The 16,216-nt window shown below is 33.2% G+C and overlaps 1 protein-coding gene across 7 annotated transcripts in view; it reads left to right on the top strand.

Annotated features, from left to right (window-relative positions):
* The window catches only part of loaf (low-density lipoprotein receptor domain containing lost and found), a 289,295-nt gene that overhangs the window by 257,645 nt on the left and 15,434 nt on the right, over positions 1–16,216 (top strand). For all 7 annotated transcript variants that reach the window (XM_073980712.1, XM_073980708.1, XM_073980713.1 and 4 more), the window contains 2 exons: positions 3,196–3,340; positions 13,487–13,609. In XM_073980712.1, coding sequence (XP_073836813.1) covers positions 3,196–3,340; positions 13,487–13,609 — 268 coding nt within the window. The remainder of the gene's footprint in view (positions 1–3,195; positions 3,341–13,486; positions 13,610–16,216) is intronic.

Here is a 16,216-nt window from a genome sequence, read left to right as displayed (position 1 = left end):
TAAAGTTGCTCTAGAAAAATTATTTAAAAAATCCACGTTTTGTGGGTTAAAGTTGCTCTAGAAAAATTATTTAAAAAATCCACGTTTTGTGGGTTAAAGTTGCTCTAGAAAAATTATTTAAAAAATCCACGTTTTGTGGGTTAAAGTTGCTCTAGAAAAATTATTTAAAAATCCACGTTTTGTGGGTTAAAGTTGCTCTAGAAAAATTATTTAAAAAATCCACGTTTTGTGGGTTAAAGTTGCTCCAGAAAAAATATTTAAAAAATCCACGTTTTGTGGGTTAAAGTTGCTCTAGAAAAATTATTTAAAAAATCCACGTTTTGTGGGGTTAAAGTTGCTCTAGAAAAATTATTAAAAAAAATCCACGTTTTGTGTGTTAAAGTTGCTCTAGAAAATTTATTTAAAAAATCCACGTTTTGTGTTGGAAAAGTCCTCTAGAAAATTTATTAAAAAAATCCACGTTTTGTGGGTTAAAGTTGCTCTAGAAAAATTATTTAAAAAATCCACGTTTTGTGGGTTAAAGTTGCTCTAGAAAAATTATTTAAAAAATCCACGTTTTGTGGGTTAAAGTTGCTCTAGAAAACTTATTTAAAAAATCCACGTTTTGTGGGTTAAAGTTGCTCTAGAAAAATTATTTAAAAAATCCACGTTTTGTGGGTTAAAGTTGCTCTAGAAAAATTATTTAAAAAATCCACGTTTTGTGGGGTTAAAGTTGCTCTAGAAAAATTATTTAAAAAATCCACGTTTTGTGGGTTAAAGTTGCTCTAGAAAAATTATTTAAAAAATCCACGTTTTGTGGGTTAAAGTTGCTCTAGAAAAATTATTTAAAAAATCCACGTTTTGTGGGTTAAAGTTGCTCTAGAAAAATTATTTAAAAAATCCACGTTTTGTGGGTTAAAGTTGCTCTAGAAAAATTATTTAAAAAATCCACGTTTTGTGGGTTAAAGTTGCTCTAGAAAAATTATATAAAAAATCCACGTTTTGTGGCCTAAGGTTGCTCTAGAAAATTTATTTAAACAATCCACGTTTTGTGGGTTAATGGTGCTCTAGAAAATTTATTTAAAAAATCCACGTTTTGTGGGTTAATGGTGCTCTAGAAAATTTATTTAAAAAATCCACGTTTTGTGGGTTAAAGTATCTCTAGAAAATTTATTTAAAAAATCCACGTTTTGTGATGTGAAGAGCATCTAGAAAATTTATTTAAAAAATCCACGTTTTGTGTTGGTAAAGTCCTCTAGAAAATTTATTTAAAAAATCCACGTTTTGTGTTGGTAAAGTCCTCTAGAAAATTTATTTAAAAAATCCACGTTTTGTGTTGGTAAAGTCCTCTAGAAAATTTATTTAAAAAATCCACGTTTTGTGTTGGTAAAGTCCACTAGAAAATTTATTTAAAAAATCCACGTTTTGTGTTGGTAAAGTCCTCTAGAAAATTTATTTAAAAAATCCACGTTTTGTGTTCGTAAAGTCCTCTAGAAAATTTATTTAAAAAATCCACGTTTTGTGTTGGTAAAGTCCTCTAGAAAATTTATTTAAAAAATCCACGTTTTGTGTTGGTAAAGTCCTCTAGAAAATTTATTTAAAAAATCCACGTTTTGTGGGTTAAAGTATCTCTAGAAAATTTATTTAAAAAATCCACGTTTTGTGATGTGAAGAGCATCTAGAAAATTTATTTAAAAAATCCACGTTTTGTGTTGGTAAAGTCCTCTAGAAAATTTATTTAAAAAATCCACGTTTTGTGTTGGTAAAGTCCTCTAGAAAATTTATTTAAAAAATCCAGATTTTTTACTTTGCCTGTCCTTTAAAAACTCTGTTTAATAGTCTCCTCTCTTTGTTGTCTAAATAGTACTCCATGTCGTATAACTTATGTCACAACGTATACGCCACAAATTGCATTGAATGAAAACTTGAAAATATGTGGCATAGTTTTAGGCAAAACTTAATTATTTTGAATATATATAATTATTTAAATAAATAGTATTTAAATAACAATTAATTTCATTTTAGAAATCTCAAATATTTAGAAAAGCATAAAATAAATATTCCAATTTCCAATAAAGAGGCTAACAATTCATACTCATATGACAGACATACATAAATATGTACATATAAACTCATTATGGCTTATGTGTGTCACACAAACGTCTTTAGTTAAAAATCTCTGAGCTGTTCAATATTTTTGAACAAGAATCTATTGTAATGTGGTTGAATGGCTTTTGTGATTGTGTGTGTGTGCGAGTTTAGTGCTTTGAAATCTAGTCATAATGGTATACGCTTGGTTTAGTTGTAAATATTTGGCGTATGTTTTTTACCACCCGACTGACTAGCTGGTTGGCTTGGCCTGACTGGGTATTTGTTGCGCATTGACTTCTTAACCTAAATATTTTCTGTTCAATACGTATTTTTGTTGAGCTGCTTTGTCTCGTTTTCCACTACGATTTTTCTTAAGAACCGAACCAGCAGAGTAACAAACAAACATCTTGAAGCTCTGAACGTAGAAAAAACCAACCACAAATCTCATTGTTATTGAAAAGGATGAACAAAACCAGAAAAACAACGACAATGACAAAGTCTATGACAATAAGTATGAACGCCAACGCCAATAAAGAGCGGGATGATGATGTCGACTACATACAACCACAACGTCTTGATGATGATAACCTCCTTTTTTGCACTGGTTGCCTTAGAGCAAAATATATATAAAAAAAATATAAAACCAAGAGTTCAGTGGAACTACTACTCGTAATAAAAAGAACAACATATCCTGGCATACTTAGACTAGTGAAGGCTTATTGAAAATCTTGGGTTTCCGCAGCACACTCCACCCAGCACCAACCATTGCGGATTCCATCACAACACATAGTTTTGGCTAATATTATTTGTAGACAGATTTTTTACGACAATAAAATGGCTGATGTGTAAAAAAACATACACTGGCGCCTTAAAGTATGCCCGGGATTTACATAATTAGCTCGTAGTGCGTATTAGTGGTGTCATAAAGTATACGCCCAATTGAGCAAAGGGGAATTTATTCAAATTATAGCACAATAAACCCAATAAAAATTCAACTCTCTAATATTTTCTTGTTTTTTTTTTATCACCACATATTTAATGTTCAAAACTTTATTAAACCCTCCACTGCTTTTAAATAACTTCAATCCTTATAATATCTTTTTATTCCTTTTTTCTACATTTCAGATTGATATATCCTGTCGCCAGACAAAACAAACAGTCAGTTCAATATTGACACGTACCAATTTTGTTACGCTCAAATATGTGACAGACAATTGGGGTACGGATACGAATGGTTTCAAATTGGTTATAACATCGGTAAAGGATCCAAGTAAGTATTCCAAAGATATGAGTATTCAATCAAAAAAAAAAAGGTAAAGCAATAAAAAGACAGCCAAATAACAGCAACAACAACATCTACAGCAAACTCAAAATAGACTTTGAACAAAATACCAGTTAGCGAAATTGAAAAGGATTCCTTTAAATCACCTTTTTAATCTTGATAAATGTCTGGGCAGGAACATGGTTTATTAAGGTTACAATTTATGAGGATGATTTTGGGCGGATTTTGAGCACATAAAAGAGAAGGGGTTTACGTTTAATGCTTGGCAAAAAGTACGCACATAAAAGGGGGGGGGGGGTGAAATTTCTAAAACACGTGAAACCAATGTGACTTTTCTAATAAGAAAGGTCATAAGAAAAGTTATTCGAGAAATACTTTTCTATGAAAGAATATTTATCTCAGATTACTTTTGCTATCGAAGATATTATCAGAGATTTATTTTTCCATAAAAAAGGTCATCGTCATCATCCCATAGAATAGGTCATCAGAGATGCCTTTTCCTATAGAATTTATCATCGAAAATGAAATATTCCATAGAAAGGAATAATTCATCCATAGAAAACGACATCTTAAAGAAATGTTCCCCTAGCAATAGTCAGCGGAGAAAAAATTTCCCATAGCAAAGGTCATCGGGTATGATTTTTTCCATAGAATTGCTAATCGGTGATGATTTTTAAAAAATTAATCGTTGATGACTTTTTCTATGGAGCAGTTCTTTCGTTGATGAATTTCCCTATGGAAAGGTTCATCGTTGAAGATATTTCCCAGAGAAAAGTTCATCGTTGATGAATTTTCCTATGGAAAATTTCATCGTTGGTGATTTTTCTTACGGCAAAGTTCATTGTTGATGACTTTTCTAATGGAAATTTTCATAGTTGATGACTTTTCTATATAAGAGTTAATCGTTGATGACTTTTAATATGGAAAAGTTCATTGTTTATGACTTTTCCTATGGAAAAGTTCATCATTGATGACTTTTCCTATGGAAAATTTCATCGTTGATGACTTTTTCTATAGAAAAGTTCATCGTTGATGACTTTTCCTATAGAAAAGTTCATCGTTGATGACTTTTCCTATAGAAAAGTTTCTCGTTGATGACTTTTCCTGTGGAAGAGTTCATCGTTGATGACTTTTCCTATTGAAAAGTTCATCGTTGATGACTTTTCCTATGGAAAAGTTAATCGTTGATGACTTTTCCTATGGAAAAGTTCATCGTTGATGACTTTTCCTAGGGAAAAGTTCATCGTAAGTGACTTTTCGTAGACAAAATTTCATCGTTGATGACTTTTCCTAGGAAAAATTTCATCGTTGATGACTTTTTCTATGGAAAAGTTCAACGTTGATGACTTTTTCTATGGAAAAGTTCAACGTTGATGACATTTTCTATGGAAAAGTTCATCGTTGATGACTTTTCCTATAGAAAAGTTCATCGTTGATGACTTTTCCTGTGGAAAAGTTCATCGTTGATGACTTTTCCTGTGGAAAAGTTCATCGTTGATGACTTTTCCTATCGAAAAGATCATCGTTGATTACTTTTCCTATGGAAAAGTTCATCGTTAATGACTTTTCCTATGGAGAAGTTCATCGTTGATGACTTTTCCTATGTAAAAGTTCATCGTTGATGACTTTTCCTATGGAAAAGTTCATGTTTGATGACATTTCGTATGGAAAAATTCATCGTTGATGACTTTTCCTATGGAAAAGTTAATCGTCGATGACTTTTCCTATGGAAAAGTTCATCGGTGATGACTTTTCCTATGGAAGAGTTCATCGTTGATGACTTTTCCTATGGAAAAATTTCATCGTTGTTGTCTTTTCCTATTGAAAATTTCATCGTTGATGACTTTTCCTATGGAAAAGTTCATCGTTGATGACTTTTCCTATGGAAAAGTTCATCGTTGATGACTTTTCCTATGGAAAAGTTCATCGTTGATGACTTTTCCTATGGACCAGTTCCTTCGTTGATGTCTTTTCCTACGGAAAAAATTCATCGTTGATGACTTTTCCAATGGAAAAGTTCATCGTTGATGGCTTTTCCTATGGAAAACTTCATCGTTGATGAATTTTCCTATGGAAAAGTTCATCGTTGAAGAATTTTCCTATGGAAAAGTTCATCGTTGATGAATTTTACTATGGAAATGTTCATCGTTGATGACTTTTCTTATGGAAAAATTCATCGTTGATGACCTTTCCTATGGAAAAGTTCATCGGTGATGACTTTTCCTATGGAAAAGTTCATCGGTGATGACTTTTCCTATGGAAGAGTTCATCGTTGATGACTTTTCCTATGGAAAAGTTCATCGTTGATGACTTTTCCTATGGAAAAGTTCATGTTTGATGACATTTCGTATGGAAAAATTCATCGTTGATGACTTTTCCTATGGAAAAGTTAATCGTCGATGACTTTTCCTATGGAAAAGTTCATCGGTGATGACTTTTCCTATGGAAGAGTTCATCGTTGATGACTTTTCCTATGGAAAAATTTCATCGTTGTTGTCTTTTCCTATTGAAAATTTCATCGTTGATGACTTTTCCTATGGAAAAGTTCATCGTTGATGACTTTTCCTATGGACCAGTTCCTTCGTTGATGTCTTTTCCTACGGAAAAAATTCATCGTTGATGACTTTTCCAATGGAAAAGTTCATCGTTGATGGCTTTTCCTATGGAAAACTTCATCGTTGATGGCTTTTCCTATGGAAAACTTCATCGTTGATGAATTTTCCTATGGAAAAGTTCATCGTTGATGAATTTTCCTATGGAAAAGTTCATCGTTGATGAATTTTCCTATGGAAATGTTCATCGTTGATGACTTTTCTTATGGAGAAATTCATCGTTGATGACCTTTCCTATGGAAAAGTTCATCGGTGATGACTTTTCCTATGGAAAAGTTCATCGTTGATGGCTTTTCCTATGGAAGAGTTCATCGTTGATGAATTTTCCTATGGAAAAGTTCATCGTTGATGAATTTTCCTATGGAAAAGTTCATCGTTGATGAATTTTCCTATGGAAAAGTTCATCGTTGATGAATTTTCCTATGGAAATGTTCATCGTTGATGACTTTTCTTATGGAAAAATTCATCGTTGATGACCTTTCCTATGGAAAAGTTCATCGGTGATGACTTTTCCTATGGAAAAGTTCATCGGTGATGACTTTTCCTATGGAAAAGTTCATCGGTGATGACTTTTCCTATGGAAGAGTTCATCGTTGATGACCTTTCCTATGGAAAAGTTCATCGGTGATGACTTTTCCTATGGAAAAGTTCATCGTTGATGGCTTTTCCTATGGAAAACTTCATCGTTGATGAATTTTCCTATGGAAAAGTTCATCGTTGATGAATTTTCCTATGGAAAAGTTCATCGTTGATGAATTTTCCTATGGAAATGTTCATCGTTGATGACTTTTCTTATGGAAAAATTCATCGTTGATGACCTTTCCTATGGAAAAGTTCATCGGTGATGACTTTTCCTATGGAAAAGTTCATCGGTGATGACTTTTCCTATGGAAGAGTTCATCGTTGATGACTTTTCCTATGGAAAAGTTCATCGTTGATGACTTTTCCTATGGACCAGTTCCTTCGTTGATGACTTTTCCTATGGAAAAGTTTATCGTTGATGGAAAATGTCATCGTTAATGACTTTTCCAACGGAAAATTTCATCGCTGTTTATTTTCGTATGGAAAAGTTCATCGTTGATGACTTTTCCTATGGAAAAGTTCATCGTTGATTATTTTTCCTATGGAAAAGTTCATCGGTGATGACTTTTCCTATGGAAGAGTTCATCGTTGATGACTTTTCCTATGGAAAAGTTCATCGTTAATGTCTTTTCCCATTGAAAAGTTCATCGCTGTTGATTTTCGTATGGAAAAGTTCATCGTTGATGACATTTCCTATGGGAAAATTCATCGTTGATGACTTTTCCAATGGAAAAATTCATCGTTGATGCCTTTTCCTATGGAAAAGTTTATCGTTGATGACTTTTCGTATTGAAAATGTCAATGTTGATGACATTTTCTATGGAAAGATTCATCGTTGATGACTTTTCCTAGGGAAAAGTTTATCGTTGATGACTTTTCCTAGAGAAAAGTTCATCGTTTATGACTTTTCCTATAGAAAAATTCATCGTTGTTTACTTTTCCCAGGAAAAGTTCATCGTTGATGACTTTTCCTATGGAAAAGTTCATCGTTGATGACTTTTCCTATGGAAAAGTTCATCGTTGATGACTTTTCCTATGGAAAAGTTCATCGTTGATGACTTTTCCTATGGAAAAGTTCATCGTTGATGACTTTTCCTATGGAAAAGTTCATCGTTGATGACTTTTCCTATGGAAAAGTTCATCGTTGACGACATTTCTATAGGACAAGTTCATCGTTGATGACTTTTCCTATGGAAAAATTCATCGTTGATGACTTTTCCTAGGGAAAAGTTCATCGTTGATTACTTTTCCTATGGAAAAGTTAATCGTTGATGGCTTTTCCTATGGAAAACTTCATCGTTGATGAATTTTCCTATGGAAAAATTCATCGTTGATGGCATTTTCAATAGAACAGTTCATCGTTGATGATGTTTCTTTTGGAAAAGTTCATCTATGATGATTTTTTTCTATGAAAAATTGCATTGTGGATGACTTTTCCTATGGAAAAGTTCATCGTTGATGACCTTTCCTATGGAAAAGTTCATCGTTGATGACTTTTCCCATGGAAAATTTCATCATTGATGACTTTTCCCATGGAAAAGTTCATCGTTGATGACTTTTCCCATGGAAAAGTTCGTCGTTGATGACTTCTTCTATGGAAAAGTTCATCGTTGATGACTTTTCCTATGGAATAGTTCATCGTTGATGACTTTTCCCATGGAAAAGTTTATCGTTGATGACTTTTCTTATGAAAAAGTTCATCGTTGATGAATTTTCCTATGGAAAAGTTCATCGTTGATGGCATTTTCAATAGAACAGTTCATCGTTGATGATGTTTCTTTTGGAAAAGTTCATCTATGATGATTTTTTTCTATGAAAAATTGCATTGTGGATGACTTTTCCTATGGAAAAGTTCATCGTTGATGACCTTTCCTATGGAAAAGTTCATCGTTGATGACTTTTCCTATGGAAAAGTTAATCGTTGATGACTTTTTCTATGAAAAAGTTCATCGTTGATGACTTTTCCTGTTGACAACTTTTCCTATGGAAAAACGCATCGTTGATGACTTTTCCTATGGAAAAGTTCATCGTTGATGACTTTTTCCATGGAAAAATTCATCGTTGATGACTTTTTCCATGGAAAAATTCATCGTTGATGACTTTTCCTATGGAAAAGTTTATCGTTGGTGACTTTTCGTATTGAAAATGTCAATGTTGATGACATTTTCTATGGAAAGATTCATCGTTGATGACTTTTCCTAGGGAAAAGTTTATCGTTGATGACTTTTCCTAGAGAAAAGTTCATCGTTTATGACTTTTCCTATAGAAAAATTCATCGTTGTTTACTTTTCCCAGGAAAAGTTCATCGTTGATGACTTTTCCTATGGAAAAGTTCATCGTTGATGACTTTTCCTATGGAAAAGTTCATCGTTGACGACATTTCTATAGGACAAGTTCATCGTTGATGACTTTTCCTATGGAAAAGTTTATCGTTGATGACTTTTCCTATGGAAAAATTCATCGTTGATGACTTTTCCTAGGGAAAAGTTCATCGTTGATTACTTTTCCTATGGAAAAGTTCATCGTTGATGACTTTTCCTATGGAAAAGTTCATCGTTGATGACTCTTCCTATGGAAAAGTTCATCATTGATGACTTTTCCTATGGAAAACTTCATTATTGATGACTTTTCCTATGAAAAAGTTCATCATTGATGACTTTTCTTACGGAAAACTTCATCATTGATGACTTTTCCTATGGAAAAGTTCATCGCTGATGACTTTTCCTATGGAAAAGTTCATCGTTGATGACTTTTCCTATGGAAAAGTTTATCGTTGATGACTTTTCCTATGGAAAAGTTTATCGTTGATGACTTTTCCTACGGAAAAGCTCATCTTTAATGATTTTTCCTATGGAAAAGTTTATAGTTGATGACTTTTCCTATAGAAAAGTTAATCGTTGATGGCTTTTCCTATGGAAAAGTACATCGCTGATGACTTTTCCTATGGAAAGCTCACCGTTGATGACTTTTCCTATGGAAAAGTTCATTGTTGATGACTTCTTCTATGGAAAATTTCATCATTGATGACTTTTCCCATGGAAAAGTTCATCGTTGATGACTTTTCCCATGGAAAAGTTCATCGTTGATGACTTCTTCTATGGAAAAGTTCATCGTTGATGACTTTTCCTATGAAAAAGTTCATCGTTGATGACTTTTCCCATGGAAAAGTTTATCGTTGATGGTTTTTCCTATGAAAAAGTTCATCGTTGATGAATTTTCTTATGGAAAAGTTCATCGTTGATGACTTTTCCTATGGAAAATTTCATTGTTGATGACTTTCCCATGGAAAAGTTCATTGTTGATGACTTTTCCTATGGAAAAGTTCATCGTTGATGACTTTTCCTATGGAAAAGTTCATCGTTGATGACTTTTCTTAGGGAAAATTTTATCGTTGATGACTTTTCCTATGGAAATTTCATCGTTGATGACTATTCCTATGGAAAAGTTGATCGTTGAGGACTTTTCCTATCGAAAAGTTGATCGTTGATGACTTTTTCCTATGGAAAATTCATCGTTGATGACTTTTCCTATGGAAAAGTTCATCGTTGATGACTTTTCCAATGGAAAAGTCCATCGTTGATGACTTTTTCTGGGGAAAATTCATCGTTGATGACTTTTTTCTGGGGAAAAGTTCATCGTTGATGGAAAAGTGCATTGTTGATAGCTTTTCCCATGGAATAGTTCTTCGTTGATGACTTTTCCCATGGAAAAGTTCATCGTTAATGAATTTTCCTATGGAAAAATCCTTTGAAAAACTCATCGTTGATGACTTTTCCTTTGAAAAACTCATCGTTGATGACTTTTCCTATTGAAAATTTCATCGCTGATGTCTTTTCCTATTGAAAAGTCCTATGGGAAAATTCATCAGTGATGACTTTTCCCATGGGAAAATTCATCATTGATGGCTTTTCCTATGGGAAAATTCATCATTGATGGCTTTTCCTATGGAAAATTTCATAGAAAAGTTCATCGTTGATGGCTTTTCCTTGGGAAAAGTTCATCGTTGATGGCTTTTCCTTGGGAAAAGTTCATCGTTGATGACTTTTCCTTGGGAAAAATTCATCGTTGATGACTTTTCCTAGAGAAAAGTTCATCGTTGAAGAATTTTCCCATGGAAAAGTTTAATGTTGATTACTTTTCTCATGGAAAAGTTCATCGTTGATGACATTTCCTCTGGAAAATTCATCGTTGATGACTCTTCATATTTGAAATGTTCATCGTTGATGACTTTTTCTATGGAAAATATCGTTGAAAATTTTTCGTGTAAACATTCATCGTTGATGACTTTTCCTATTGAAAATTCATCATTGATATATTTTTCTTTAGAAACGTTTATCGTTGATGACTTTTCCTATGGAAAGATTCATCTTTGATGAATTTTCCCATGGAAAAGTTCATCGTTGATGACTATTCCTATGGAAAAGTTAATCGTTGATGACTTTTCCTATGGAAAAGTTCATCGTCGATGACTTTTCCTATGAAAAGTTTCATAGTTGATTACTTTTCCCATAGAAAAAATCATCGGTAATGGTTTTTCTATGAAAAAGTTCATCGTTGATGACTTTTCCTATGGAAAAGTTCATCGTTGATGACTTTTCCTATGGAAAAGTTCATCGTTGATGACTTTTCCTATGGAAAAGTTCATCGTTGATGACTATTCCTATGGAAAAGTTCATCGTTGATGACTATTCCTATGGAAAAGTTAATCGTTGATGACTTTTCCTATGGAAAAGTTCATCGTTGATGACTTTTCCTATGAAAAGTTTCATAGTTGATTACTTTTCCCATAGAAAAAATCATCGGTAATGGTTTTTCTATGAAAAAGTTCATCGTTGATGACTTTTCCTATGAAAAAGTTCATCGTTGATGACTTTTCCTATGGAAAAGTCCATCGTTGACGACTTTTCCTATGGAAAAGTTCATCGTTGATGACTTTTCCTATGGAAAAGTTCATCGTTGATGACTATTCCTATGGAAAAGTTAATCGTTGATGACTTTTCCTATGGAAAAGTTAATCGTTGATGACTTTTCCTATGGAAAAGTTCATCGTTGATGACTTTTCCTATGGAAAAGTCCATCGTTGACGACTTTTCCTATGGAAAAGTTCATCGTTGATGACTTTTCCTATGGAAAAGTTCATCGTTGATGACTTTTCCTATGAAAAGTTTCATAGTTGATTACTTTTCCCATAGAAAAAATCATCGGTAATGGTTTTTCTATGAAAAAGTTCATCGTTGATGACTTTTCCTCTGAAAAAGTTCATCGTTGATGACTTTTCCTATTGAAAAGTCCATCGTTGACGACTTTTCCTATGGAAAAGTCCATCCTTGATGACTTTTCCTATGGAAAAGTTCATCGTTGATGACTTTTCCTATGAAAAAGTTCATCGTTGATGACTATTCCTATGGAAAAGTTGATCGTTGAGGACTTTTCCTATCGAAAAGTTGATCGTTGATGACTTTTCCTATTGAAAATTCATCGTTGATGACTTTACCTATGGAAAAGTTCATCGTTGATGACTTTTCCAATGGAAAAGTCCATCGTTGATGACTTTTCCAATGGAAAAGTCCATCGTTGATGACTTTTTCTGGGGAAAATTCATCGTTGATGACTTTTTTCTGGGGAAAAGTTCATCGTTGATGGAAAAGTGCATTGTTGATAGCTTTTCCCATGGAATAGTTCTTCGTTGATGACTTTTCCCATGGAAAAGTTCATCGTTAATGAATTTTCCTATGGAAAAATCCTTTGAAAAACTCATCGTTGATGACTTTTCCTTTGAAAAACTCATCGTTGATGACTTTTCCTATTGAAAATTCCATCGCTGATGTCTTTTCCTATTGAAAAGTCCTATGGGAAAATTCATCATTGATGGCTTTTCCTATGGAAAATTTCATAGTTGATGACTTTTCCTTGGGAAAAGTTCATCGTTGATGGCTTTTCCTTGGGAAAAGTTCATCGTTGATGACTTTTCCTAGAGAAAAGTTCATCGTTGAAGAATTTTCCCATGGAAAAATTTAATGTTGATTACTTTTCTCATGGAAAAGTTCATCGTTGATGACATTTCCTCTGGAAAATTCATCGTTGATGACTCTTCATATTTGAAATGTTCATCGTTGATGACTTTTTCTATGGAAAATATCATCGTTGTAAATTTTTCGTGTAAACATTCATCGTTGATGACTTTTCCTATTGAAAATTCATCATTGATATATTTTTCTTTAGAAAAGTTTATCGTTGATGACTTTTCCTATGGAAAGATTCATCTTTGATGACTTTTTCGATGGAAAAGTTGATCAATGATGACAATTCCTAAAGAAAATCCATCATTTCCCTTTATACATATCTTCTAAAAAATACTTACCCTCCTGACGTGTGCCTGACTGTCATAACTTATACGCCATGATGGACTTGGGCTATTATTTTCGAAATCCAAGAAAGAAACAACATCCAATTACCATTTATTACACTTCTCTGCTCGTTGTTGTTTTCCTTGCTTTTTTTCATTTTCATGTTTGTTTTATTTATGACTTTCCACACTTCTTTCGTATTATCAATTTGCTGACTCCGAAAGAAGAAGGGTTAGACTCCGTTCATTCAGAAAACGAGCCCCAAAACGGAAATAACACATTCTTAACACTTTTCAACAATTGTGCTATCTTATAAATTTATAATCGTGGCGGGATGTGCAAATGATTCGTGTTCGAGTTGGTATTGTTGTAGCTGACGTTGTTGTTGTTGCTGTTGCTGTGTTGTATTTGCTGAATTATTGCTAACCAGCGAAAAAGTGAAACATGAAAGCAAGCAATATATTTGCGTTTGCTCTTCCTGCCTTCGTTCCTTGTCTACTAATTCATTTAACTTAACATTTGTTTTATTACATTTGCCTTTCCTCTCATCACTCCTCTCACTCTCTCTTTGTTTTCTCTCTCTCTTCCAACAGAACATACATGCAAAGATTTCACCTGTGAATCAAATGGTTTTTGCATAAATCCCGATCTACTGTGCGATGGCATTAATCATTGTAGCGATAACTCCGATGAATCGGTGCATAATTTATGCCAAAGTAAGTATAAGCAGTGCCCCCCATTCATATATTCATTCATACGTTTGTTCGCGGGTGTGTGTGTGTGGAAGTAAGTATATTATGTGGCCATACATCATGGGCCACCGAGCGTCATCAGCTTTGTTTCATTTCATTTGTTTTTGGCGGGTATTTTTTGTAAATTTATTATTTTGTTTCCTTTTGCTAACCCAATGTGTAATACATACATTGGCCATGGTAAGGCAGTGGCAACAGACAAGTGGTTGCCTGATATGTTGTAGGTGTTGGTGTGGCTACTCTTTGCTCTGGAACCCTTTTCTAATAGCTGATTATAGCGCTGGCAGGTGTATGTTTTTGCGGGTAATTTAGTTGGTAATAGTCCCGTAGTAATGACCCGGCTGAGTAATAGCCACAACTATTGCCATTCTACAATGACGACGACAACCACCACCACGACAAGGACAATTCATAGCTGCCGCGATATACTAAATGATAATCATAGTAATAGCCACAGTTGCGATTTATGACTCGGTAATTTAAATGTGTTGGTGGTTGTTAATCTTATTAGCGGTTTGATAAATGTGTGGTATATTGGGGTGTACTGAAGAATAAATTTCTTCTTGGAAAATTCATCACCGATGAAGTTTTCTATAGGAAAAGTCACAAAAGATTAACTTTTCAATCGCGAAAATCATCTACGATAATCATTTCTATAGAAAAAATCATCAACGAGAGATTTTGTATAGGAAAAGTTATTATCGCTGAACATCTCTATAGGAAAGGTTATCTCGGATGAAATTCTATATAGAAAAAGTTATCAACAACGAACTTTTCAATAGAAAAAGTCAACAACGATAAAAAGTCACCTAGGATGAACTTTTCTACAGGAAAAATCATCAACGATGAACATTCTTTAAGAATCGTCATAATTGATGAAGTTTTCCATAGGAAAAGTCATAGGTGATGAAAATTTCTATAGGAAAAGTCATAGGTGATGAAAATTTCTATAGGAAAAGTCATCAACGATAAAGTTTTCTATAGAAAAAGTCATCAATGATGAACATTTCTATAGAAAAGTCATCAACAATGAAATTTTCTATAGGAAAAGTCATCAACGATGAAGTTTTCCATAGGAAAACTCATAGGTGATGAAAATTTCTATAGGAAAAGTCATCAACGATGAAGTTTCCTATAAGAAAAGTCATCAATGATGGACATTTCTATAGGAAAAGTCATCAACGATGAAATTTTTATTGGAAAAGTATCAACGATGAACATTTCTATATGACAAATCATCAGCGATGCATTTTTTCAATAGGAAATATCATCAAGCATGACATTTTCCATGGGAAAAATCATCAACGATGAACATTTCCATTTGAAAAATCACCAATGGTGAACTTTTCTATAGAAAAAGTTATTAACGATTAACTTTTCTATAGGAAAAGACAACAACGACAATTTTAAATAGAAAAGATTTTCAACGACGAAATTTTCTATAGGGAAAATCATTAACGATGAATTTTTTTATAGGAAAAACCAACAACGATAAAGTTTTCCAAAAGAAAAATAATCAGTGATGAAGTTTTTGATAGGAAAAATCATCTGACATAAAATTTTCCGTAGGAAAAATGGTTAAGGGTGAACTCTTCCATGGGCAAAATCATCAACAATTAACTTTTCCACTGGAAAAATCATCAACGATGAAGTTTTCCATAGGAAAAATCAACAACAATGAAAATGTACATAGGAAAAATCATCAAATATGATATTTTCAATAGGAAACATTGCATAAGAAAAACCAACAACGATGATTTTCTGTAGAAAAAAATCATCAATCATCAATGATGAACATTTTTATAGGGAAATTAATCAACGATGAACATTTCCATAGGAAAAGTCATCAACGATGCAATTTTCTATAGGAAACGATGAAATTTTCTGTTAGAAAAAATCATCAATAATGATTTTTCAAAGGAAAAAATCACCAATGATAAAATTTTCCATAGGAAAAATCATCAACAATGTACATTTCCATAGGAAATGTCATCGAAAATGACCTTTTCATAAGAAAAATCATCAACTGTAAAATTTTCCATAGGCAGAATCATCAGTGATTAACTTTTCCACAAAAAAAACCAGCAACGATGTACTTGTTGATTGATGTACTTGGTTGATGTTGGTGGTTGATGCCTTTGCCTATGGAAAATTCATCGTTGATGCATTTTCCCATGGAAAAATTCATCGTTGTTGATTTTATTTTGGAAAAGTCCATCGTTGATGACTTTTCCTATGGAAAAGTTCATCGTTGATGCCTTTCCCATGGAAAAGTTCATCGTTGATGATTTTTCCTACAGATGACCTTCATCGTTGATGACTTTTCCTACAGATGATGACTTTTCCTATGGAAAAGTTCATCGTTGATGACTTTTCCTAATGAAAATTTCATCGTTGATGACTTTTCCTATGGAAAAGTTCATCGTTGATGACATTTCCTATGGAAAAGTTCATCGTTGATGACTTTTCCTATGAAAAAGTTCATCATTGATGGCTTTTCCTATGGAAAAGTTCAGCGCTGAGGACTTTTCGTATGGAAAAGTCCATCGTTGATGACTTTTCCTATGGAAA

This window comes from Musca autumnalis, unplaced genomic scaffold, assembly GCF_047663935.1.
Source record: "Musca autumnalis isolate F117 unplaced genomic scaffold, ASM4766393v1 scaffold_4, whole genome shotgun sequence".
NCBI classification, from domain to species: domain Eukaryota; kingdom Metazoa; phylum Arthropoda; class Insecta; order Diptera; family Muscidae; genus Musca; species Musca autumnalis.
This window is presented reverse-complemented; position numbering and strand designations above follow the sequence as displayed.